General features: G+C 42.3%; 3 protein-coding genes across 8 annotated transcripts; 2 read left to right on the top strand and 1 right to left on the bottom strand.

Annotated features, from left to right (window-relative positions):
• The first annotated feature begins 292 nt into the window (after positions 1–292).
• csde1 (cold shock domain containing E1, RNA-binding) lies at positions 293–15,730 on the top strand. Of its 6 annotated transcripts, none has more exons than XM_061270976.1 (22): positions 293–445; positions 2,894–3,598; positions 4,214–4,473; positions 5,375–5,560; positions 6,947–7,145; positions 7,258–7,367; positions 8,517–8,603; positions 8,974–9,071; positions 9,157–9,238; positions 9,829–9,957; positions 10,055–10,180; positions 10,296–10,511; positions 10,614–10,754; positions 10,867–11,031; positions 11,732–11,839; positions 12,016–12,194; positions 12,278–12,390; positions 12,470–12,589; positions 12,688–12,866; positions 12,949–13,112; positions 13,231–13,363; positions 14,407–15,730. In XM_061270976.1, exons 3-22 carry the CDS (start codon positions 4,348–4,350, stop codon positions 14,452–14,454), a joined length of 2,709 nt encoding a protein of 902 aa, XP_061126960.1. In that variant the 5' UTR covers positions 293–445; positions 2,894–3,598; positions 4,214–4,347; the 3' UTR covers positions 14,455–15,730. The 6 variants fall into 6 exon arrangements, with proteins under 6 accessions (XP_061126960.1, XP_061126952.1, XP_061126985.1 ...); XM_061270968.1 differs by having other exon boundaries at positions 7,258–7,424; XM_061271001.1 differs by lacking the exon at positions 4,214–4,473 and having other exon boundaries at positions 7,258–7,424.
• Positions 15,104–18,490, bottom strand: rassf11 (Ras association domain family member 11). The gene is made up of 3 exons (XM_061271084.1): positions 18,354–18,490; positions 17,867–17,979; positions 15,104–17,792 (listed from the first exon to the last, which is right to left on the bottom strand). The coding sequence occupies exons 2-3, from the start codon at positions 17,967–17,969 to the stop codon at positions 16,525–16,527; spliced, it is 1,371 nt and encodes a 456-aa protein (XP_061127068.1). The 5' UTR covers positions 17,970–17,979; positions 18,354–18,490; the 3' UTR covers positions 15,104–16,524.
• A 1,469-nt stretch (positions 18,491–19,959) lies between these two features.
• Positions 19,960–26,248, top strand: ampd1 (adenosine monophosphate deaminase 1 (isoform M)). Its single transcript, XM_061300294.1, has 15 exons — positions 19,960–20,193; positions 21,413–21,578; positions 21,670–21,817; positions 22,531–22,696; positions 22,900–23,119; positions 23,299–23,428; positions 23,515–23,709; positions 24,066–24,197; positions 24,458–24,621; positions 24,711–24,837; positions 24,917–25,080; positions 25,171–25,291; positions 25,517–25,690; positions 25,758–25,868; positions 26,074–26,248. The coding sequence occupies exons 1-15, from the start codon at positions 20,172–20,174 to the stop codon at positions 26,227–26,229; spliced, it is 2,196 nt and encodes a 731-aa protein (XP_061156278.1). The 5' UTR covers positions 19,960–20,171; the 3' UTR covers positions 26,230–26,248.
• The last annotated feature ends 142 nt before the right edge of the window (positions 26,249–26,390 follow it).

Below are 26,390 nucleotides of genomic sequence, written 5' to 3'. Positions count from 1 at the left end.
AATTCCCCCTCTATTTTAAAATGTAATTCACCCTCAGTCGCTAATATAGGGGGAATACAACGTTAGAAATCGAAACAAAAATTTCATTACTAAACGAAGTTGACACACTTACAATTTCCTTACAAAATAAGACTTTGTGATTCAGTGAACTGATTAAAAGCTATTCAAGTGTATTTTCATAATAAATGTGTCTGCACTATCACTGTCAAATGCAGTATTAAAGCTCGTGTCTTAAATTAATTGCACCCATACATCATTGCAAAAGGACTGTTCCAAAGTAATTAAAACAACAACAACATGTACAGTAAGAGTCTCTTTCATCCCCCCTCTATACTCTTTGGTTTTCGAGCGTTAGGCAAATATCGCGATAGCAGCCATCAGACTCACTACGTAATGTGCCGTGCTGCTTCTAGCGGCGCTGGTGACAGTGCTGAAAGCTGTTGGGGTAAGTTTTTATAAATATTTACGGTTCTTTATTGTATTAAACACATGCATGGACACGTCTAGCGGGTAGGTACAATTTGTGATGATGGCAAGGTAAAATCGAACTCCCATGCCCTCGCTTTGCCGTGCTTGTGGGGCCTTGGTGAGAGCCGACGTTTTCCCCTCAGCATAAATCACCCCGTACAAGGACCCCGTTGGTTAGCATAGCGAATTAGCTTTAGCCGCTAGCACCGGGTACGGCCTTACCACGTTACCGCTGGTTAAACACGCCCGCGACTATGTCTGGACACCACAATGTAATGGTGACACGGTAATTGTGCAATAGTTTGTTTTGATCCCGCATACGTGACAGTTGACTGACAACAAAGATAAACAAACTCGATTTCGATCTCCAATCTCGGCTTCTTTGTTGTCCGGTCCTCGTGCGGCTAGCTTTTTAACGGTCCCGGTTAACCGCAGTCTACTGGTATCTCTTAAAGTCCATGTTTGGCTTCAATGAAGCCAACGTTGCTAATATACCAAGTTGCTTGAGTGCAATACGAGCAGTGTACAAATGGGTGCTACACAATGAGGTTGATCATAATTCCGAAGTTGGACTTGTAAACGAGTAACAAAACCCTCGATTGTTTTGCCTTCAGTGTGTGGCGCATGTTCTCCATGAACCGTAGTGTTGAGTTTACTGCGTGACAGCGTATACGACTTTGAACGCAGCAAACAAGCATTTCCCGTGACAAACTTATTTTGGGACCCTGACTGCCCCCACTACCGCGTGAATCGATCGGGAACGCCCTGGGCTTAAGCACCAAATAGTTAGCTAAATGCTAATCTGCGTGGTTCCGTTTGGCCACCTGACAAGGTCATTGAGATAACACATGTTTTTTATGGAACGACTTGTAGCAAATCATCGTCCCTTGCTCCAGGACATGTTTTTTGTGAAAGCGGTCATGCACCTTGAGCGGCTGTAGTGTGATGCAACGTGTTTGCTCAGGCCGTTCGTAGGTCCAGCTGAGTATGGCGACTGCTGGGAAGTCACATGGCGACTCCTGTCAGAGAGAGGAGGGCTTGTTGTTCTTGAGCAAGCGTAGGCCCACTGAGTGATTTGAAGCTGAAGGAATCGAAATAGACATAACCTGGAGTGGGCTCCAAATTGCACCGTTATAAAAACAGTGTTGCTGGTCAAATGTAAAGTCCTAAGTGTGACAATTAGAGACAAACGTGTAAAAGTAACTTTTTTTTTTGTCACACACACGCACATATTCTCACGTCATATGCGTGAATCGAACTCACGGTGTTGGCGCACAAGACAGGCAAGTGTACCCCCTTACGCCATCAGCGACTCTCTGTAAAAGTAACTTAGACGGGAAAAAAATGTTACAAAACTAGGTTTACTATTATGCGCGTTGAAAAATGACAAAACCCCTTTAAAAGAATGTCAATCAAATACTACCTATGTTTTGCAACGTTTATTAACCCAAGGTACATATTGTTTTCCAAATAACATAATTGCCGAAGCCATATTTCAATGTTTTTGGAAAACAAACAAAATACAGTTTTTAGAACATAATGGTGTTTGTCTAACGGACAGTGACAGAAACGTCAAACACATGCTTGAACAAGTAAGCTAAAGGGAAAAGGGCCAATAGAAATACCAATGTGTGTTAAGGTTACATTCGAAGCAAACACAAATGTATGAAGTGGGTCTCTGGCCAATGTTCCCTAAACATCGATACTGCTATTTGTTTAAAAAAAAAAGATATATATATATAATGGGGTTTTAAAGTTTATAAATCAAAACCCAAGGTTGTGCACTCATTACCTTGTTGCAAGCTCACTGACATTGAAGGAGCCCTTAATAAATTCCCATTGAAAGAAATCCTTTTTCTGTTGGACGAGCCCCTATGTACTCTGACAGCACATGCGGCTACGCATACGCAATACACTTTCGTGTTCAAAAGTGTTGCGCTAGATCACATTAGAGGAATGCAGCCATAAATATCATGACTTGATCTGAAGGTATGCCTGAGCGCTTGTTGCTCCAGCGTTTTTTTCTGTACTCAATCTAGTCAGCTGCAATCACAGGCGTCTGAGTCGAATCTATTTTTATACCCATGAATCAGGCTTCCCCAGAACACATAATGGCACAATCCCTTTGCATGTCACACAGAATATACACTGTTTTGTATCACTCATATGAGAGAGTGAACGGCGGTAATCCCCGAGGCTGGATTTACACTACAGGTCCGAGTGGCCAAGTCCGATTTTATGATCATCAGATTAGATGTGAACGATGTTAGAAAATAATCTGATCGCCTTGGTCTCAGAGGCATTTAAAATTGAGGAACACCATTGTATTTTGCTCTCATGCTCTCAACCCTTTCATTTGATGTACGTATGTTTGTTTGAACCGTATTAATGCTTTGTCCCTGTCACTGTGCTTCTACCCCAACAGTATGAAGTGAAACGGGACTGAATTTTTTTTGTACCATCCGCAACTGCTTCAAAGTTCAGATCACAAGAAAGAAACCGAAGAGAAATTTCCAAAACAAAATAAGCAACGTTGCAACTCCCATGACTACAAGACACGTTGGCTCTAGGCTCATTTCAAGGGTTTCAAACAACAAGTGTAACCAAATCCTGAATTGACCAAAGACCAACATCAGGCCAGTCTACACAAGTAAAAGAGAAGCAATCCTACGCCCAAACTATTGAAGAGACGACAACAACTGATCTGAAACCAGAAGTTTGTGCCTACTCAACAGCTTTGACAAAGCACACGTCCCAACGCTGCTCCTAGCTCTCCTCATCCTCACCGCACCGCCGACTCGACACCGGGGTGTGGACTGAGCTGCTGTCTGCTCGTTTATCTTATTTTTCCATAAACCTCCCGCTCCACACATACAGTTTACCCCCTCCGCTCGCCCACTATTTTCACCCAACCTTTTTCGAAGCAGTCTTTTTTTGTACCTGCTTTTGTCTTAATTTTTGCGCAACATTTCTTCCTGCTTTTGCTTGATGCAAGCATCTACAACTGGTGCCACAAGCCTGTAACAAGAGTGCGTGAGTGTGTGCTGGACCGTGTATGAAGAGATCTGCAGAAACATATTAGGCATCAAGACTCTACCTGCACACTACCTTTTCAAAACAGCTAATAAAGGTGAGTCTTAAGTGTATTTCCAGCACATATTTAGCTATTTAACACACATTTCCCCCTCTTGAAGCGTTCCGTTTCCACTAGTGGTTTAAGTTGGTTCAGTCAATTAACCAAAGTGGTGGGGTTTGCCCTTTAAGCCTTCTAACCTAAATTCAGCCTTTTTTCCTGTGGGTCCTTATTCATTCACTCATTCATCATCTGAGCTGCTTATTTTGAAGAGTAAAAAAAGTATTTTGATATATATTCTATATATATATACTGATATAATATTATCGCCCATCCCTACTTACTTGTAAGACATTCAATTTTATGGGTTCTTATCTGTTGTTCGTTTTAGATCATCCTTTTCAAACGGAACATTTTGTCATCGCAAATTGTTAATTGTATCCTTAGGTGATCAACAAAACACAAATGAAGTTTTTATTTGATTGCCTTTGGTAGCCACCGCTGTGCGCCTACTGTTGTTTCACGCCATTTTCTCCCGAGTTCATTTTCCACAATCTGCATTTCTCTGTCAGGGAAGAGCCCAAACCCACTTTCCCACTTGGTTTGTGAAATTGTGGCCGGTTGACATGTTTTCCTCACCCGTCTTGTTTGTTCCTCTCTTCGCCCCTGCAGACATCCAGCGATGTATCATTGGGTGGTTTAATCAGAACTAATCATTTACAGTCAAACAAACAGAATTAAACATATATACTTATCAAAATCAGCAGAAGCGCTCAAGCAAGCGTGGTTTGAGTTTATGGGAAAATATGGGCAGCCCCTGGAAAGGCTTTGTTGAATTTACCATGCCCGCGTCGCCACCCACCACGTTTGTTAGCGCTGACCTGAGCACCACCTCCCCTGTCGGACTCAGCCTGTCGCCATATGGCCGATCCGTAAGTGCCACCTTCGCACCTCTTTTCTATAAAGCCCCACCGCCCTTCCATCGAATTCTCATCCACCCTTCCCATCCAATGTTCATCAGCCTGCCTTGCTCTGCATCTCTTGGTTGTGAATGGCCACTCCAACCTTCCATCCCCTCTGGGCTCCAGAGACTAGCCTCTGCTCGGGAGTATTGTTCCTGGGTGGCTGTTCCAAGAAGAATATCAAAACTTTTCACATTTCCTGTTCTTGCCTCCCGTGTCACTCCCCACCGCCCCCACATATCAATGCAGGTTCATCAATTTCATCTTCTACACGGGCAAATCGCTGCCTGCAATCCATGGCCAAGAAATTTAAAAACTGGCTGCCAAAGATCGATTTTTGTTCACCCTTATTAATGGACAATAAAAATAAGACCCTTTCCATTCATTGGACTAAGTTATTCATTACTGAGCCAACAAAAGAGGCTGATCTCGGACCCCTCCTCTCCCCATAACCATTCATCATCGCCACTGCAATCTAGATGCACTGTTGTTTGCCCAATCATTTGATATTCCCTCCACAGTGTAATACTTTTAGTCTTCCAGTAACCTTTTGGGACACTCCATCAGAAACGTCTTAACTGACCAAAGCTGATTTTTATTTTTTTCCTCTGTTGTTGAGAAAAGTCATCCAAAAGTGATGGAAGCTGGTGTGCTGTTTGGTATCTGTGGGTTTTTCCCGCTTGGTGTTGCAGAGGTTTTCCGATTGACTACCATAAAGTTGAGCTATATTGTGCCAATAGCTGTGCCGAGAAGGAAATTAGGCAACATTTTGGCAGAGCTTGGATGTTGACGTTTTGAATAACTTTTGCTATGACACAATTTCTATGATCTGCTTAAAGGTAGTTGAATTTGAAATGCTCCTCTCCAACAGCATAGGCAAGGTCAAGCCGCAATGTCAGAAATGGAAAGGGCTACTTCGGAGCCCCCAGTGGCTCGCAGCACTGGCCCATCCACCTCCTCTACCGCTCCCATGTCTATTCCCCGCTCCTCGTCGTTCTCTTGCCGTCCCCACTCGGGAAGTAGAAAACACAAGCGGACACCTTTGTACCAGAGATCAGTAAGAGGGCATGCTGGGTGACCCTGAGGATTTTACATTTCTGTAACATCGTGTGACGTTTAACAGCATGCACTGTGTGTGGTGTTGTAAAGCCATGTTCTACCAAGGTGTGTGGCTCTGTCGGTTTTAACTTGAGTCACGACCGAGGTCAGGAGTTCTTGAGCTAGAGAGGTTCCCAACGTTGGCAAAAATGTCTTGAAAGCAAGGTTCTGACCATCATGATGGTATAGCAAGCGGCCGTGTATGGTCTTTCAGTCAAAAATATTTTGTGGCCATCAAATAACTGTCACATTAAAAAGAGCATTCTTTATTATTCCAGCAGTTTTTACTGTTCATTTTCACATTTAACTGCAATTACTGATTGTTAAAACAACTAATTTTATTTTTTCTAATTTATCCAATTATATATATTTTTTATCAAAACAGAGGTTTCCTCGGGAACTTAAGACATGGAGCAGGTCAAAACTGCACTTTTAGTTAGGCTTGTTTTATAAAAAGACTAACTGAGCAAGCACTAGGCAACAGAGGCAAAAAAAAAAATTAGTACGTCTTGGAAAGAAACCACGGCCACAGCCGATTGATTTAGAGCAGGGTAATTAATTTTGCAAAGGGGCCACATGAGAAGGGTATGCTTTCTGAGGGCCACGCCAACCTAACCTTATTCTGCATTTATTTTCTAAAGATTGCCATGTGTGTAGGTATGATATGTATTGCTATAATTAGGAAATGCGGGGTCAGATGTGGGCACCGGGCCTGGCTTAGTCCACGTCTGGGTCCGAGAGTAGAAAAGGAGAAAGATGGAGACATTCGAGAGAAAGATAGTTATCCAGCCAGTAATCCAGTCGGTCTATCAGTGTCTTGCACTTGGGACACAAAAAGGCTGTGTGTATTTGTAGTGGCCAAATGAATTTGGTTGACCTGGTTATATTACGGATGTCAGTTAAAGTAATGTTTAAATAGGTTTGGGTTTATTAAAAGGCTTCTGTGCTTCAATCCAGACCTATATGTCACATCTGTAGAGGGAGGTGAACAGTTTCTCAGTTTTACGACTAAGTTTTACTTACTGAATTGCAGTTATTACTGTACTTACAACTCCTAATTGAATGATAGTTTTTTTATTTCAGTGCATGCAACTTCAACCATTGTGCAACATGTTCTTCTTTTGCTGCGAATGGTTTGAATTGACCTGGAACACAGTTCAACTGTATCAGTTATAGAAGCTTTTTAATGACATTTTTTTCCCCTTTCCACCTTTTTGAAGTTTGCCATATGCATGTTTTTGTAAATGTATATATTTATTTCCAAGATTGATAGGAAACAATTTTGAGGTTTATTGTTTAGCGGTGTCTGCAATGTTTTAACTTCAAATTCTTTCCTCCTCCCCAGATGAGTTTTGACCCAGGCATGCTCCATAACAATGGACACACTGCATACGCCAATGGAACAGGTCCTGGCATTAGAGAGATGGGGGTGATAGAGAAGCTTTTGACTTCGTATGGCTTCATCCAGTGTTCTGAACGTCAGGCTCGTCTTTTTTTCCACTGTTCTCAGTACTGTGGCAACTTGGAGGACCTCAAAATAGGAGGTGAGGAATATTGGACCGACTGAAACCTCTGTTTCTAATTTCCGCCCACAGTAAATAGTTATTTAACCCCCCCCCCCCCCCCCCCCCCCTCTGCTGTTTGTTCTCTCCGCAGATGATGTTGAGTTTGAGGTTTCCTCTGACAGGCGCACTGGCAAGCCCATAGCAGTGAAGCTGCTTAAGATTAAGCCAGAGGTGCTGCCAGAGGAGCGCATTTCAGGCCAGGTGGGGCCAGACCTGCACGCCTATCCCTTTACTGTGCTGCATGGTTATATTCATCCAGTTAAGGAACACCGTTTTATATTTGGTTCTGTCCTTGTCTGTCATTTTAAACTGCTCAAGTCATGTTTAATTTCAGAGTTTTTCAGAAGGTATGCACAAGATCAGCCAATTGGGTACAAAAAGACACAACACAAACACGCAAAGACCAACCAGACACATTGCAGCTATTTGCATATTGCATAGTACATAAACTGTGGCAGGAATTCTGCTGTCATTCTGAGTAATCCAATATTTTAAATAGGCAAAATATTGGAAAGACCTCAGTATAACCACCACCACTGCAAAATACAACAGGGAGATAAAAAAAATAACAACTGAGCTCTATTTTAAAGGAAGGCGTTTCCATACAGCTCTATACCGTATATACATACACAGCAGTATATAACTATTTATTTCACATCACTTTAAGCCAAAAGTTACATTAGACTGTTGGCCTTCATGTTGTCTTGAGTGTGTTTTCTTGGGGTGTGTGACCTCCATGGAAGACTGATGCCATGCTCAAGTGGTCTGTAATTGATTGTAAATGTTTGCTTTGAGTAGGGTATGTCAATTAGGGAGTCTTTCAAACATAGTGGATTTCACTCAGAGCGTGGCTTGGTTCCTTTTTGCAACTCAGTGTGGTTGAAAAGGAATCCATCACTCACAAAAAACTTTAATATCAAGAGAAACTGAGCTTGATCATGATATATGCAGACATGTGGATATTTGTCAAATAAGGGATATTGTATACTTTTCATGGGACTACCATCCCAACTCCAAATATTTCTACATTTGAACAGGAGTAGTTTTGATTGTGCCCCCTGATTGAAGGGCATGTAATTGGAGTAGAAATATGGGATGGCCTCTTCCTGACACACCCCCACAATCACAGCTGTACCCCTGAGCAAGGCATTTGAATCCAACTGTTCTGCTAGATAGTGTGTGTGGTGCACACCTTTTTTGTTCTCAATCATGATAGGTGGTAGTCAACTTATCGTGCTTAAGTGTGTCTGTGTGTGTGTGTGTGACTTTGTCTGTGTGTTCATGTTTTGACCTTAATTTGAGAAAGGTTTGGCAAAGATGATTGTTAACCAACGCCCTTGTTTTGTATAGGTTGTCTCCTCAATTCCTGCAACTTTAGATGGGAAGTCTGCTCCTGGCCAGGTGCCCACTGGAAGTGTTTGTTATGAAAGAAATGGGGTAATGTGTCAAGAATTTATTCCTGGATTATCCCTCTAAACCACTTAATTGTAACATACAACAGGCATATTATTTCCTTCATGTTCTGTCAGATTTCTGTTTGGTCAAGCTCAGACTTTATGGTTGTAGCCAGGATTTTGTTCCGACAGACGTGTCGTAGAAAAATATTTACGGTTGTGGCCGATCTTGGGTTGTCTTGAAGTGTCGTATACTATGTAGTGTTGGATAATCAATGATTGGGATGTCCGGCATCTGGGACACATGACCATGACTCAGAAAATGTGCAATGTCAGGATTTTAAAGTTGTTTCAAGTGCACAGTTATAAGCAGTCCACCCATTCACAATTTGACACTGCTATGATTTCCACAGGAAGTTTTTTACCTTACCTACACTACTGACGATGTGGAGGGCAATACCCACTTGGACACTGGCGACAAAGTTAGCTTTTATATGGAGACCAACAAGCAGTGAGTTCTGGTGCTTTGTCTTGGTCATTAGTGTTTCCTTGGTACCATGAAATTGTATGATTTGTATACACCCTCTGTTTTTCAGCTCTGGTGCGGTCAGTGCTCGTAATATCCAACTCGTGACGAAAAAGCAAATGCGCTGCCAAGGTGTGGTGTGCGCTACAAAGGTAATGAATGATCACTGAAAACATTGTTTGACTGGGCTCGTGACTCAAAAACTAAACATTGGACTTGGAATAGTTGGGTTATAATCTGAGGGTGTTTCAGCCTAGACTCTGGTGTTTTTATATTTGTGCCCTAGCAATTATTTGAGCAATTATCTGCTTTTAGATATTTACCAAGTGGATACATGACATGATTTCTCAATTTTAAAATTTGGTTCCTCAAGTCCAACACTTTCCAAAATACATCATGATTTGTCAACCTAAAGATTAATGATAATGCAGGTCACATAATTGATTCACAATTGTCATTAATCAAGAAGCACTTTGGAATGACACTGTGTGCCTAGTTTTGAAAAATGATAGGATTTTACTGTAATCCGCCTCCATAAAAACGGACTCACCCAAAATGGCTTCTTCCACCGTTGGTTTGGGAAATACGGCATTTCACCATGTTCTGACGTAACAGAATTATGGATTGTCTCATGCACGTGGGGTTTGGTGCAATGAATACCTACTGTGAATGAGAGTTTTTGCAATTATGCAAATATTAGATGTACAATTTTGTCATATTTAACCATCCATTGTCTTTGTAGGAGGCCTTTGGGTTTATCGAGAGGGCTGATGTGGTGAAGGAAATTTTTTTTCACTACAGCGAGTTTAAGGGTGATCTTGAGGCTCTGCAGGCGGGAGATGATGTTGAGTTCACAATCAAAGACCGTAATGTAGGCATCTCCCAGATTTTTACACAACTTTGAACAATTGAACAATTCTGCATTACTTCATACTGAGCTCTTGAACCATATGTTCCTGTGTTCTAAGGGTAAGGAGGTTGCCACAGAAGTGAGACTTCTCCCTCAAGGAACAGTCATCTTTGAGGATATCAGCATTGAACAGTTTGAAGGAACAGTCAGCAAGGTCATCCCCAAGGTTCCCACCAAAAACCAGGCAAGTCGATCACCAGTCAAAATGTGTTGCCGGGGTAGCCGGTTTGGAAAATTCAGATTGCCCAAGTAGAACACACCTTTTATTGATCACTCTTTTTTTTTTTCTGCTGGCACAGAATGACCCTCTCCCAGGTCGTATCAGTGCTCGTATTGGATTCAGTGACAAAGAAATGCCATTTGGTGAAAAGGACACCAAGTCAAAGGTGACTCTTCTGGAGGGCGATCATGTTCAATTCAACATTTCCACTGACCGCAGAGACAAGCTGGAGCGGGCCACCAACATCGATATACTCCCAGACTCCTTTGATGTCACTAAAGAGACCCGTGAAATGGTGAGCGAGATGCAATGGTGAACGACCTAACTGAATTCATGCAAATTAGCGGGTTCATGTGGAAGACACCGCCATCCAGACTAACGTTGAGTCTTATTTCAGGGCGTGATTGCTGCTATACGTGACGGTTTTGGGTTTATCAAGTGTGTGGATCGTGATGCTCGGATGTTCTTCCACTTCAGTGAAGTTCTGGAAGAGAGCCAGCTGCACATCTCTGATGAAGTGGAGTTTACTGTTGTGCCTGTACGTTGCATTTTCCCCAGTGACGCTGTTTTTAGATTTTGCATGCACTTTACAATGTCTGAATTTAACAAACAAAACTCAAATCTCATGATCTGATCTTGTCTTTGCCAAGGATATGCTCTCTGCTCAGAGGAACCATGCCGTACGCATCAAGAAGCTGCCTAAGGGCACGGTGTCCTTTCATACACAGTCTGAGCAGCGCTTTATGGGTGTGGTGCAGAAAGAAGTTGTGTTAGCCACTGCTAAAAATGCCAGTCCCAGCAAGGGCAAAGAAAAGGTACTGTTGTTAATTGCAACAGATAATGGCAATGTAGCCATGTTGCATTTAAAAGGGCAACTCAGTTCATTTTCTTTGACTTTTTTCCTTTCTTTTTCAATCACCACTTCCTCTCCCTCTTCTTGTTAGAAAAAGGACAAGGTAGGCCTCAGGCCCACTGCATGCAGCAAAAGTCCATTCTGACGAAATGATCATGTTTAGCAGACTACCTTTTTTTGCGAGGAGCACGGTGAAACCTAACCAAACATTTTTAGAGCGCAAATAGAAACTCTAGGGATGCACATTGCAAAATGATTATTTACATCCACTAATTTTTACTATAGGCGCTAAAGTGTGGAGCATAAATTTAACTGTAAAAAAGATTTCAATAAATAAATAAAATGTGCACTGGTTGCACATGCTCAAGTAGATGAAAACGTTACTTGCATTTTTTCAGAATGCCTTGACATAGGGGCAGTCTGGACTAAGTACATTATGAATTTAACTCTCACATGCACGCAAGATTTTTTAACAAGCTCTTAAATCATAGGATCCATTTATCATACTTATAACTTGTGTGTTTGATGTGCTTCGTTGATATTTTTCTAAAGAAAAGTAAATTGCTATTTTGATACACATGGTCATATACTTACCCCCTCCATTATCAAAGAGGGAGAAATTTAATAGTGCATTGACTTCAATTTTGTTGCTCTCCCTGTAGGAACCTGAGGACGGGATCATCGCGTATGAAGATTGCGGAGTGAAACTTACTGTGGCATACCATACAAAAGACTTGGAGGGAGGATATCGCCCACAGGTTGGGGACAAGGTATCTCACCTGATCAAATAACTTTACAAACGTTTTTTTTGTCATTCTTCTAGAATCTTGACCTTAAAGAGAATCTACAAAATGTTTGAAATAGTCTCCATGGCTTGCCAACAGAACCCTTTGAGTAGTACCTTTAGTTGTGCTAACTGTAACGCATTGTCACTTTCAACCTCTAGGTAGAGTTCTCTATCAACGAAGTGAAAAGAAGCGGCCAGCAGACTGCAGTTTCCATCAGGGTGGTGAACCGTAGTGCCAGTGGTGGCAAGAGACTGCTAGGCTTCATTGCCACACTCAAGGATAACTTTGGCTTCATTGAGACTGCAAATCATGACCAGGAGATCTTCTTTCACTACAGGTAAAACAATTAAATGCTCACTTGGATGTTGAAATGTTTTCAGTTTCATGTTTTTTTTTGTGTATGTTTGTTTTCAACTTCAGTGAAATGTGTGGGGACTTGGATGATTTGGAGTTGGGCGACACAGTGGAGTATACTCTTTCTAAGGGGAAAGGGAATAAAGTCAGTGCTGAAAAGGTCACCAAAGTGACTGCCGGTAAGAGTTTGCCTTTGGAGAATTGTTAGCGTTCTTGTACAGTGTACACAATGAATCTGATTAAATCCATTGTTTTCAGTGAATGGCATTGGGGATGATGTTGATACGACAGTGTTGGTGGGGAAAGTCATCCGTCCAATACGCAGTGTGGACCCCTCTCAGACAGAATATCAAGGGCTTATTGAAGTCATAGAGGAAGGTGGGGCAGAACTCACAATTCCTTAAAAGTTTTTTGTTTTTATTTTTTTAAATAAAAGATTATTTTTGTTTTTTTTAATCTACACTTGGTTCTTTCAGGGGGAGGTAAAGGCCAGACCTATCCCTTTGGGATTATGGGTATGGCTAACAAGGTTACCTGTCTGCAAAAGGGAGAGCAGGTGAAATTCCAGGTTTGCACAATATCCCAGACTGGACAGAAGATGGCCTGCAATGTAGTGCCTCCGCGTAGAGCCTTGGTGGAGTTTGTCAAGGACCAGGTTGTGTTCACACACCAGCTCAATATGTCAAGATTCTTGCTGGAAGAAAAACTAGTCTTAGTCGAAGTTGTGTTCTTCCTAGTTTGGTTTCATCACATACGAAGTTGGTGAGAGCAAGAAGCTTTTCTTCCACGTCAAAGAAGTCCAGGATAACTTGGAGCTCCAGACCGGGGATGAAGTGGAGTTCTCGGTAGTCTTCAATCAACGCACTGGAAAATGTAGTGCCTGCAACGTGCGCCGAGTCAGGTAGGACCACTGTGAGGCTTGTGTAAACCAAATCATCCCGCTGATCAGCGAAGTGTAACACTGGCCGTACTGAAGAGGCATGAAGCTAACCCTTCATTCTGTTTCAACCTTATTGCAGCGAGGGGCCAAAACCTGTGGCGACACCACGTCCGGACCGTCTGGTCAACAGACTGAAGAGCATCACTCTGGACGACGCCAGCGCCCCTCGTCTCATCATCGTTAGACAGCCGCGTGGTCCCGACAATTCAAAGGTACCTCAATCGGATTGGTTATCAAAGCACAACTGGGTTCATGTGACATTCGCAACCAGAGCCGTGATTGGTTGTTAGTATGTGATGTTGTCTTTAGTGCGGCCTTAAAGGAGTTGTGTCGTGCTGTTTTAAGCTTTTCACTGTTGAGTATAGGCACATGCTTATAGATCACTTTTGGCGCAATGGTGATCTAATTTCCAATGAAATGCGAGTCATTTTGGTGCCTATTTTGTTCACCCGCAAGTAAGACACCCTCTGTTCACAAAAAGCCCGTCTTTACTGTAGTCACATGTTAGGCGGTAGACACGAGGCACGATCGATGACAACGTAGGACAAATCTAAGTTACATAGAATAAAAGTCATTAAATACACCAAACAGCAATGACTAATACTTGGCCATATTATATTGCTGAGGGTTCGTGGGAACATTTCATAATATATTTGATGCTGCCTCCCTAGCGGTGGCAGTGGAGCTGTTTATGCGTGTAGAGCAAGGGTAGATGCGGGCTGTGGAAAGGAGGCTCTGTAGTTTTCATGGATCAGGCAGGGCTGGTATAGGAATGCTCCAAAATCAATGGAGGAAAACACCGCTTAGGGGGTCTTTGTGGTGAGGAATTAGGTGTTTTTTGTTTATTTAGCATGATATTGCTCCTTACTTATTACTTATTCGAAAAGAAAAATGTTATGAAAATCACTTTTTACTGCAGAAAATTGCCAAATTAGGATATCCATTTCAATTTCACGTGTCACACAGGAGTGCCATAAATACATGCTGAAATAAATTAAAATCAGTTTGAATACCTAAATGCTTAGATACATAATCATAAGGCTGTTTTGATAACATGTGTTTGTACTGGTCATGTATTTATTTCTTTTTAGCATTCTAGGGCCTCCATATTAAAGATTATTAAGCCTAATTGATATAACATATTAAGCATAATTGATTTTCATGGTACCCAGCTTTTAAGGACAAAATCACTACTACATAAAACATATATCTTGTTTGTGACCATTAACCTGAAACTCAACTGTCTCCCATGCAGGGCTTCAATGTGGAGCGCATGACTCGCCAGCCTGGTGTCATTGACTGAGCAATACTGTTTGGTGCTGGTAGACCAGGGAGGGGTTTGCTTTTGGGGGAGGGGGGGGATACCTGTGAACCTGATACGTCACGAGCCGCTTAAAACCCAATACGTATGCACACAGTGCAGCAATTGGCCCACCTAATTCATGGAGCCATGGCTAAATGTTGGGCAAGTTCCCCCTCCTCCCCTTTCCCCTCCCCGCCTACATTGTATGACGTTCTTGATGAGTGCACGTGAGATCTCTGAGCGTGTGCATGTGTGATGATATATCCTAGCTGTGAGTAGGGACAGGGCCTTGTCCCTCTAAATAAGACTGTGTGGCCATCCGAGCCCCAATTGTTTTGCAATTAGCTTTGTCTGGAATTCTGCACCTGTAAATTTGTCCTCTTGTTTAGTTGGAGCGGTTGAATGTCTTGAGTGTCTTTTCCATATTTTGTTTCCTTATATTGTTTGCTTCTTTACCCAAAGACACTTGAAATGGTTTCATTGTGAGATTTCTGCTACTGTATGCTTTCCTACAAATTGCATAAAGCAAAGTTCCCTCCATAAGGAGGATCATATTTCTCATGTACGAGCTTCAACCGAGGATTTTTCTCTGCTCGTTTTTTTGAGCAGTTTTTAAATGCTTGACTTGAGAGCTTTTTGAAAGCATGGACTGTGTGGGTGGGATTGTTTAGTTTTACCAATCTGGAGCCTTTAAATACTTTTTTGGTATTCACTAGCTCCACTAAAGCAATTTCTCCCAGGTGCAGAATTCCTTGGGGCAACTTATATCGGCAATTTTTTTTTTATTTTTTAGGTTGGGTTTTGTTTTGCACATGTTGTTTTTTTTCCCTCTTGAAACTCTGTCTACTTTGAAAAACAAGGTGCCTAAAAATAACTACAAGCAAAATGAAAGAAGGGGGTGGTGGAGCTTTAAAAAGCTTGTTTATTTCCCAGCGAGCCACCCACCAATATAAAGAACAATCTTTGAATGGCTTTCTTGTTAAGTAAAGATAACGATATGCATCCCGAACCTGTTGGTTAAACAATACTGTATGTAATGTGTGCTCTTTTTTTCCCCCCCTTTAGTTAACGTCAGACTTCATATATGAGAACAGATTTATTGGGGAAAAAGTAAGGAGTTAGAAACTAAATTAAAAAAAAAAAAAAGAAAAATCGAAACAGGATCAGTCAGTCTGCAAAGATCACTGGCTTTCAGTTGAACCACGTTCAGAGGTCCCTATGTACCTTTGTCAATGGTCTTGAACGAATAAGCAAATTAAAGTTTTATGAAAATCAAGTTGTGTGGGTTCTTTCCTCCCCCCCCCCCCCATCAATGTAATTGCACAGCATCTGCTTGGGCTCAACAATTTAAAAAAAAAAAAAAAAACATTCCACATTCACACCTATGTTATTCTGATTCTTTATTTTTCCTCATTGACCAAGTGCTTTGTAGTAGTCTCTAACCGTACTTTATTCATATCCATAAGTTCCATGAGTTTTACTAGTTTGATTAAATGAAATTCATTTATATACTTTTAACGATCCATTCTGCAGCAAGCATTCAATGTGACGGCAACACATTGTTTCTGCTTCACATCTTACCAACTTTAACAAGACTTTGGTGTTGCAATGGTTGGCACAGATCAGGCACTGGTTCGTTTCCTCCTCCGGGCATATCTCAGTCCAACTTTATCAAATACTATTCATTTCAATTTAATAAATGATGCATACTTGTATTGATATTTAAAAATGTATTGAATTTAAATTCTGTTTTTTTCTCCCCCCTTTTTATACAAGCCCAAAAAAAAGTATTCGAAACTGGTGATGAACATTCAATTTCCCACGCCAAGTAAAGTGAAATTGCGGAAAAAATCACAGGCAGGAAAAATGAATCTATTTTAAAAAATTGAAAAGAAATCTGCGCATGAGGTGCCTACGGATTTGAAAAACAAGCACATGCTAAAATAATAACATTTTGGTGGGAATTAAGTGAAAAGGGCCATGAGTCCAAGCACCCATAGCAGTCGCAATATGGTTGTAGTTATAACTTTGAGGTGCCCATTCCAAAAAACGTAATCTCAGACTTCTTCCTTAATCTTTTGTACCGCCCAAATAAATCGTGAGCTCCGAGCGGTGTATCGCAGTCACCTTTTTGTTAGAGTTTGACTTTTGGCCTGCAGACCAGCATGCCCACCACTCCCTGAGCTCAGCTGGCCCAGTGAGCCGGCGCTCCTTTATCTGATTGGGAGGAAATAAAGCAGGAGAAGGGTTGATATTTCTGGGCGGCCACTTCCTGTCGCTGTTTACTTGGCGTTCCGTCTCAAGTAGATGCCCATTTGAGACCTTGCTCGGATTGCCGTCTGCGGCGTGTCGGCCCTCTTTGGAGTCAACCTTTTGAGCTCCACAGAAGTCCAGTTTTTGCATTTCTGTTTTGTAGTCCTCCAGTTTGGCCTTGCAGTCCACAATCTTTGCTTTCAGGCCATGGAACTGATTTTGCAAATCTCTCTCAAAGTCTTCTTCTGCTTTTAATTCATTCTCCCAGAACTTGATCTGCTCCGTCTCTTCTTCAATCACTTTTTGCTCTTCCCTGGTCCGCTCGGTTTTCTCCAGCTCTAAAATCTCATGGTCCACATCGCCGATCTGGACCTGGAGCTTTTGAAGTATGCTGAGCTGCCAGATGATCGTTTCTCTCAGGCGATTATTCTCGTTGTCACTGTTCAAATCGGAGAAGCTATCGAGTTTCCCCACATGAGCTTTCTTGGAGTTTTTATTTTCTTTCACCTTCTGTTGGGTTCCCATGCAACAAGATGTCTGATCCAAGTCGGACTTTGAGTTTCTGTGACCTCGGACTTGGTTCTTCTCATGTGGACTCTTTCTCATTGTGGAAAGTGTGACACTCAGAAAAGTTTTCTTTTTTTCAGTCGTCTTCTTGCTGCTGTCCTTATCGCATGACGTACTATAAACCTGTGTTTTTCCCAGACTCTCTAGCCATTCCCAGGCCTCCTCCATGAGAGTCAGGGACTTTCTTTTGGGTCTTTTCAAAAGCTCGTGGTTCTGGTCTGTGTCCTGCCTCAGGCAGGACAGCGGAAAGCTCTGCCGATGCAGATTCAGCGATCCGCTCCGACGCCAATTTCTAGCACCGGTTTCTTTTCTCCGCAGCGGTGGACAAGGCTGGTGTCGGCCCACTTTGGCCCTGCTCATTTCGTCGTAAACTGAAGGACCGCTGTGGAGCAAAGTGAGCTGGACCTCCTTCGAGTGTTCCCCGTACTTCTTTAGCATCTCCAGAGGCCGCTCATCCGGTGCCATGCACCTCTCGAAGTCTTTGAAGGTCTCGCGCAACATGTAGCGCCCAGGCTGGCCTGAATCAAAAAATGATGACAGGGTTTTGTTTTCAACTTTTTAAATGAATTCATTCATTACAGCAGCCACATACCCAAAGCTTGAGCCAACACTGTCACCACCTCTTGGCATGTTGTCTCATCTGTGACCCCACAAACCAAACGTGGCACGCCATCCACAGACACTTTGATTTCCATCGTACATAATCTGACAAGAAAAATATTTCGTTTTAGTGAAAGAGACTTAAGAAATAAGGGCATATATGAACTCATTCACTGCCAACCCAGTTTATAGATACGACGTTTATAACGGTCAATGGCACTGAATGATTTAACATTCATATAAAGATAACGGGGAGTCAAGTTCAGTTGTTGTACAATCAGATTTCAGTTACAAGGTCAGGTCAAATAAAACAATTCCATGATGAGATCTCAAGCACAGTACTGGAGACCTGGTCTGCCCTTGACAAAAGAGGAAAAATAATTAGGAATATGACTGAATGGAATTAGTGAATCCCTAAAACACAAAATGTTCTTGAATTTTCAAGGATCTTCAAAAAAAAAAATCCTAACGGGACTTACCGTTTCGTGCTGCTTGTGGTAAAGATGATGGGAACTGTCTGCTTAACTGAGCGCTCTGCGCAGGAGGAAAAAACAGACTAATTAAGAGTAATTTGAAGTCCCAAAGGCATTTCAACAACCAAAAGGCGGAATCTGATCCCACCCATATTACACTCACTGACTTTTCTTCCCGCTTTAATTTGAGTACTACACTTGGAACATTTGCAACTTTTTCTTTTTAAAACATCAAAATCATTCGTCCTTGTCCTTGAGACCACTCGTTTGTTTTCAAGATGATTTCCAACAAGAAATCTAGTTCAGAATCTTTTTAAAAATTTGTTTTAGGGGGTACTTGATGGCTAAAGTTTGAGAATCACATAGCAGCTCGAATAAAATTAAACGTGCGGGCAGCTGTTGTTGGCTATTAGAGAAGGGTGGGAAGTGGTGGGAGGGCAAGGTAATGTGATAGGATGCAACTTGGACCCCTCCAACTCCATGTTTCCGTGTAAACCAAAGGTCCAGCAGCTCGATGTCATTTAGATCTCAATTTAAAACTGACGAATGATTCATCTGTTTGCTTATCTTTTGACTGGTGTCCTTGAAGTTGAACCTAACATGGACCAACAAGGACCCTCGAGTGCCGAGCCCTTCACGCTTCCAGGCGTCAGTATCATGACAACCCACTAAAATTGGATACATGATAAGCACAATTTGTTGTTGTTGGATAAGAATTTTTATGGCGCAGATCAACAGCCAAGTTTCAAACTCCTGACAGTATCTCAAATTAAATTGTTTACTCAGGGTATGCAATCGGTATTACACTAACTACTTATTTTGCTCACACTTTTTTGGTTCGATTGCCTTCTTTTTTTTTTTTTTTTACTTGATCTCTAACCTATTCAGCCGTCAAACGCACTCTGACATTTAAGATCACGTTCTCTAAAAATAGATGTCTTGCTGACTGACTGTCTTTACGGTGCAACGTCTCATGATGGATGGAGTTCAAGAGGCCTGTTGCATAAAATGCCAGTATGGTGTGTTTTGCACCACGTAAGACATATTACTTGAAAGATTTAAAAATCTTATTTGAATGTCCACGCAAGACATTATTGAAACATTCATATTTTTTATTTAAATGTCCACGCAAGACGTTACTTGAAACATTCAAATGAAATGTGTATGTGCAAAAAATATAAGAATCATTAATGTTGTTCATGATCAAAGACTGACTATTTTGACTGTTTTTGGTGTCCACTTATTTTTACACTTGTGTTGCAGTTAAAAAATGACAAACATGAGGTAACATAACTTCTTTATAAATTAAGAATGTCCATCAGCAATGTGAAAGAGCTTATTTTCAAACTTAGCATCCACTAAAGTAGGACATATTCTTGATAAAACACAATTTACTAAATTGTGTTTTTTCTTAGGCCTGAGAAGAGTTTATCTTCCAGGTACAATTAGGCAGTGCTCCAGAGGATACTGGAATTTTGCATACATAAAGAATGCTGATTCCCCCCTAATCGGCCTGTAATTGCGTTACTCGTGGGTCTTTGTCACGTCCGTGGGTTGTGCATGTGACACTCAACTTAAAATAGAGGCGTGTACACTTCTGAGTGCGGGTGGTGTCGGGTTGGGGGGAAATGGGCGCTGCGACTCAGCATGCACACTTTTAGGGCGCAGCAGATTCCGGTTTCATGTGCGGCGACCCCATGCAGGAGCTTCATATTGCCGTGACCCACCACTTGGTCTGTGCACTCCCACCAGCACCGCAGTGGTCCAGTGGCCGACAGTCCTTCTTCATTTATTCTCTTGGAGACGCGCACGAAACGAGTCACCATGCCGAAAGTTCTGGTACCGGGTGAGTGGGGGGCAATGTGCTTCAACACAATTTAAATGGCAAAAGTGGAAGTGTTGTTGAAGTGTTCAGGGGGGCGGGGTGGCCGAAAAATTCACAAGTGAGCCCATGTAATCTTGTGAATGCATATGTCAGAGGTCACGCCTTTGCTGTGACGTAGGCTATGTCAGCAACAAGTCAGATACCAAACTGCAGGTTCTAATTTTAGAAGGCCAGTTCATTGTGTACAATGTTGAGAGTAAACAATTATTCACATGATATGGTAAGCGTTTCTTCCACAATGATTTGTCTACACTTGAGTAATGTTATGGAAATGATTATAAATCAAAACGTTTTGTGAAAAGACAAGTGAAATAAAGACCTCTTTTAGTTTAAAAGTTCAAATTTCACCCAAACTACACTGAAGAAAATATGCGCAAGATTAAAACAAAACAAATTCCGATTCAGAGGGTTTACCGTCATCATGCTTGATGTCACACGAGACGTCAGCAATTCTCTTGAGGTTTCACATTTGGGAGGTTTGAACAGATACATTCCACGTGTAGTTCTTTAGTGATGCCACCACAGATTGCTACCAGTAATGACAAAGACTGATGTCAACCACAACTGTCTTTTTGTTGAATCTCATTTCATACAGAATTCTTTTATTTTTTTCCTAAATATGCAAATATACTGTGTGATTTTGGTGGACAGCAATGATTTTCAATCTCCAATCGATTTCAACTTGTATTTTGTGACGATGACACATGGTGTCGCCATCTTCTGTATTCCTGGCTCTTTATGTATAATCATCTTTTTTTCTAACTCATGCTTTTTCTAACACTCTCTTTTTTTACCCTGGGTGCCGCTACTATCTTGCCGGGGTCATGATCAGGTGAACATAGTAAGTATAGAGGGTGAGACATGGTCCGTTTGACCACACGGGCCACATAGTGGAATGAGTCTTTGGAGTAGACCTGTAGATGACTGCATGTAGGCCACTGCTTCATCAGTAGCAGGCATTGTGAGATTGGACTGAAGCCATGGTGCTGTGCATCATTATTCTTGTTATCTTTCTTCCATTTTTTTGTAGCCGCGTATTGCTGGAGTCTGATCAGCAACTGGTCCGAATTTTGCTTGACAGGATTGCCGTAGCTCTTTAGTCTTTGTGCTGCATGGCAGTATGTGGAACGTCCAGCATTTCCACACACTCAGCACTTTTACTATCATTGCTATCCCACAGCGACCGATGACAAGATGCGGGCCTTTGCCGAGCAGATCTTTGCATCTGAGACCAAAGGCGAGGACATCCGCGATGAGATCTCCGTCTTTGACGTGCCAGAGGACTGTCCCATCCTCCACCATGAAATGGCACACCACTTGCATACTGATGATGATCTTGAGAAGCGGTGAGTTTGTGTCGCTTTAGTTTTGTAGTTGTTAAAATTGTTTGGTTGTATGCATGTCATGGAACTGATTATTGATTGCCTCCATCCACAGCAAAAAGCGCTTTCGCTTCGGGGCAGTGCCAAGGGCTGCTGCCCAGACATCAGCGGTCCCTGAGGTGTCTGTGGATGGGAACGTCCCCACCTACCTGGAAGTGCCGGACTTCCAAAGGGTGGCCATTCTCGGGGACTACGCTTCTGGGGTATTGTACTCCACGTGATTCACCTTCGGTGCCGCTAATATTCACTTAAATTAAACTCGTTGGATAAAAACAGAACCTCCATCAAGTAGTTGGATAAAAACAGAACCTCCATCAAGGTTTGACATTTCTAATAATTTACGTGAATATTTACAATCAAAGATCTTAGTCGGTATCATAAAAGCAGATATGAACTTTGTTTTTTTCTAAAATCTAAAAGGTCGAGGAGAGCTAAGATCTAAAATCAGTTCATACTTGTGTACCAACTTTCCTGATATGAGATACATGCAAATATGAATTTTCATATTAAATTGACAATGTACCAAATGATTCGCCTGTATCAGATCCAATAGCCATTGAGCAGAGCTGCAATTACCTTTAGTTTTATAAAAGTGAATTTATGACGACGTATATTGTTCATTTTCACCGCATTTGTGGATTGAGACCACAATTTAACAGGAACGTCTCGAAAAAGAGAAAACTGCAATCACAACATAAACACTCATCTGTATGAATGCAAATCAAAATGATTTTGCTTTTTAAATTTTTGTTCACCTCTCTATGATAGCTGTGAATATTGACAGACAGAACACTTGTATTCTTCCAGGATGTCTACTTTTTGTGATGTTGTGTGACGGTCTGCGGTGAAATTTTCCTGGTATAAAGCGTGTGTCCTTCATAACAAAAGATAATGTTGATCTGTTTGTTTTATTCAGGTGACAATGGACGACTTTGAGATTTCCTGCAGCGGACTGTACCGTGCGTTGAGCATCAGAGAGAAGTACATGAGGCTGGCCTACCAGCGCTTCCCACAGACGGCCTCACAGTGCCTCCGTGACATCGAGGGCCAGACCTTCAAGGTGGAGGACCAGGTGCAGCCCGGTGAGGACAGTCTTTTGTCCTCGCTAATTCTCAACATCTGCTGTATAAATCTATTTGACCGTCATCGAATAACAATGCCAGAAAGGCAAAATTAATAATAGCAGAGTTCTACATGCCAATTCCACACAGACATGCCCATGCTCATACTTCTGTCTTGGAGTGCACCTCTGAACATTTCCACACAATGTTTGTTTGTCTCTTAGTCTTCACAGCTCCGTCAAAGAAGGAGGAAGATCCGTTCGATACCGCGAACCTGCCAGAGAATCTGGGCTATGTTGCACGCATGAAGGATGGCGTCATCTACGTGTACGACGACGCCAAAGCTGCAGACAAACATCAGCCCAGAAACCTGCCGTGTGTCAACTACACCACCTTCATTGACGACATGAACTTTCTCATTGCTCTCATCGCGCAGGGTCCCACGTGAGTCTCTTGTCCGGGTGGTTTTCTGTTTGCGTGCATTTGAATAACAATCACATTCAATCTCAAATCAAACGGGAGACAATTAAGTGCCTCTGATTCTCTCGTAACAAACTTCAGATGTTCTAGTAGACTTTTCCTGGGATATTCTTTCATGTATGTGAATGGTGCTCTACTTTCAGGAAGACCTACACTCACCGTCGTCTGAAGTTCCTCATGTCCAAGTTCAACGTGCATGAGATGTTGAATGAGATGGAGGAGCTGAAGGAGCTAAAGAAGAACCCCCACAGGGATTTCTACAACTGCAGGAAGGTAGCCATCATCGTTAACAGAACTTCAATCTGCTTTCTTTTAACGATGGTCAAGATTTGTCACATGGGCACCGTTTGCCTCCTCAGGTGGACACTCATATCCACGCCGCTGCCTGCATGAACCAGAAACATCTCCTACGATTCATCAAGAAGTCGTACCGCGTGGACGCAGACCGCGTCGTGCAAAATCTCAAAGGCAAAGAGGTCACCCTGAAGGAGCTCTTTGAGTCCCTTCACTTGCATCCGTACGACCTCACTGTGGACTCGCTGGACGTGCACGCTGTAAGTTATCAACTTCATACACCACTGCAGGAAGAAAGTTTAAAGTTAAACTATTTAATTATGTTTTTTATGTACTAGGTATTGTTGAAGTGTTTTTTATTACATATTTTATTATTTTTTATAGTGATCACCAAAGTGCATTACATAAGTGAAATATGCTAAAGAGTTTTTATACATTATTATTATTATACACACAAAAACAATTTCAAAATTACTACTACTAAAATGTTGTAATTTACAATTCTTTGGGTGTTACCGGAAAAAGGTTGCCATGTCAGAAAAATGGAGTGGTAATGTTACAGTTTTCTAACTTTTCACAGAAACTAAAAATAATAAGTTTTTCTTCGTCTTTAAAGGGCAGACAAACCTTTCAGCGTTTCGACAAGTTCAATGCCAAGTACAATCCTGTGGGAGCCAGCGAGCTGCGTGACCTCTACATGAAGACGGAGAATCACATCAATGGAGAATACTTTGCCACCATCATTAAGGTCAGTTGCTGTCCTAAATGATATTACACACATCATCTAATAACTGTAGTACCCTTATTATTCGCCACCAAGGCAGTGATGGCAGAGCAATAATCTCCACTCTAAGGTGAATATGAAAACTAAAGTAAAAGTACAATGTTGTATTATTGATGATGGGAGATGGTCAAAAAACGTGCTGCATCTTAACAATTAAAACGTTGACTTTTATAAGACACTATCCACAAAATGAGTGTCGATTGACACACCATTTGTTTGAGCAGGAAGTCGCCAGCGACCTGGAGGATGCCAAGTATCAATATGCCGAGCCTCGTCTATCGATTTACGGCTGCACGGCCAACGAGTGGAAAAACCTGTCCAGCTGGTTTGTCAAGCACAGGGTCTACTCCCCTAACCTCAAGTGGATGATTCAAATTCCCAGGATCTAGTGAGTCCCCAGCGTCATGGCAACGCTTGATCATCCCGCTGAATAAATCCTCATTTCCATCTCAATGCTTCGCCCCGCTTCTACTTCAGTGACATCTTCCGAGGCAGGGACTTTGTCCCGCACTTTGGTAAGATGTTGGAGAACATTTTCCTCCCCGTGTTCCAAGCCACCATTGCCCCGAAGTCCAACCCCGAGCTCAGCATCTTCCTCAAGCATGTGAGCGAGAAAAATGTTCAAATCCGAGCATCATTCACACAATCAGAAACAAGTTGACCATTTGCTTCGTGTTGTGTAGGTGACAGGTTTCGACAGTGTGGATGACGAGTCCAAGCACAGTGGTCACATGTTCAGCATGAAGAGTCCCAAACCAGAAGAGTGGGACATTGCTAAGAACCCGTCTTACACCTACTACATCTATTACATGTATGCCAACATCGTTGTGCTCAACCAACTGCGGAGGTCGGTGACATCAAGCTGTAACTTCTATACATTTGTCCTCAGATCAGTTTGCATTCACGAATAATCTTTTTTGGTATATTTGTGTTTCAGACAACGGGGGATGAACACATTCACGTTCAGGCCTCATTGCGGTGAAGCCGGCGCCATCACTCATCTGTTGGCCGCCTTCATGACTGCTGACAACATCTCCCATGGCCTCAACCTGAAAAAGGTCAGTGACGGTGTGCAAGGGCAGCCTTGATCCAGGGCATGCTTCAATCACATCTTGCTCTTTTTATGTTTTTCTATTCCACTCAAGGTGGTGTGTAAAAAGACTCATTTTACAAATCTGTTATCAGCCAAAATTTAGAGTGAAATGTCAGGTCACATGACATTTGAATCAGCATGACTCGGAAAAACAACTGTAGTGAGGTCATTACTTTCATCCACCATGCAGAGTCCGGTGCTGCAGTACCTGTACTACCTGACCCAGATCCCCATCGCCATGTCCCCCCTGAGCAACAACAGTCTGTTCCTCGAGTACGCCAAGAACCCCCTGCTGGAGTTCCAAAAGAAAGGCCTGGTGGTCTCCCTCTCCACCGACGACCCCATGCAGTTCCATTACACCAAGGTCTTGGTCGTGGGCTAAATAAGTGAATGGACAGGTACCCCATGCTGTCGTTTTGTCTTACCTGCAGGAGCCTCTGATGGAGGAGTATGCCATTGCAGCGCAGGTTTTCAAGTTGAGCACCTGCGATATGTGCGAGATCTCCAGGAACAGTGTGCTGCAGAGCGCACTGTCGCATGAGGTAGAGTTGCCAAACTTTTGATAGAGGCGTTGCATTCAAACATTGGGGTCTTGACATTTATACGTAGTATTAGAGGGGGAAGATTCAAAGCATACAATTGTCCAAAGCATTTTGGTAAGATGAAGTAATCATTTTTGGTGGCAACTGATGGAGCTAGCTGCTCGTCCATCATTAACATTCCCTCTGCTCTGTTGTCTGTGCTCAGGAGAAAAGTCACTTCTTGGGTCAGGACTACCTGAAAGAGGGACCGGAAGGGAACGACATCCGTAAGACCAATGTGGCCCAAATACGTATGGCGTACCGCTATGAGACCATCTGCTACGAGCTCAACCTCATCAAAGAGTGTATGAAGGCGGAATAAAACAAACTCATGAAGGAAAGGGCTTTAGTTTTCACTTCATCTGCAACACAGAACAACTGCGAACGCTGTAATGTACTGCAAGTGCATTATCATGGGGAAACGCATTAAAAGCAGATGAAGTCGGGAAAAAAAAAAAGTCTGTCTGTGATGTTTGCTCTGTG

This window comes from Syngnathus typhle, linkage group LG2, assembly GCF_033458585.1.
Source record: "Syngnathus typhle isolate RoL2023-S1 ecotype Sweden linkage group LG2, RoL_Styp_1.0, whole genome shotgun sequence".
NCBI classification, from domain to species: Eukaryota; Metazoa; Chordata; class Actinopteri; order Syngnathiformes; family Syngnathidae; genus Syngnathus; species Syngnathus typhle.
This window is presented reverse-complemented; position numbering and strand designations above follow the sequence as displayed.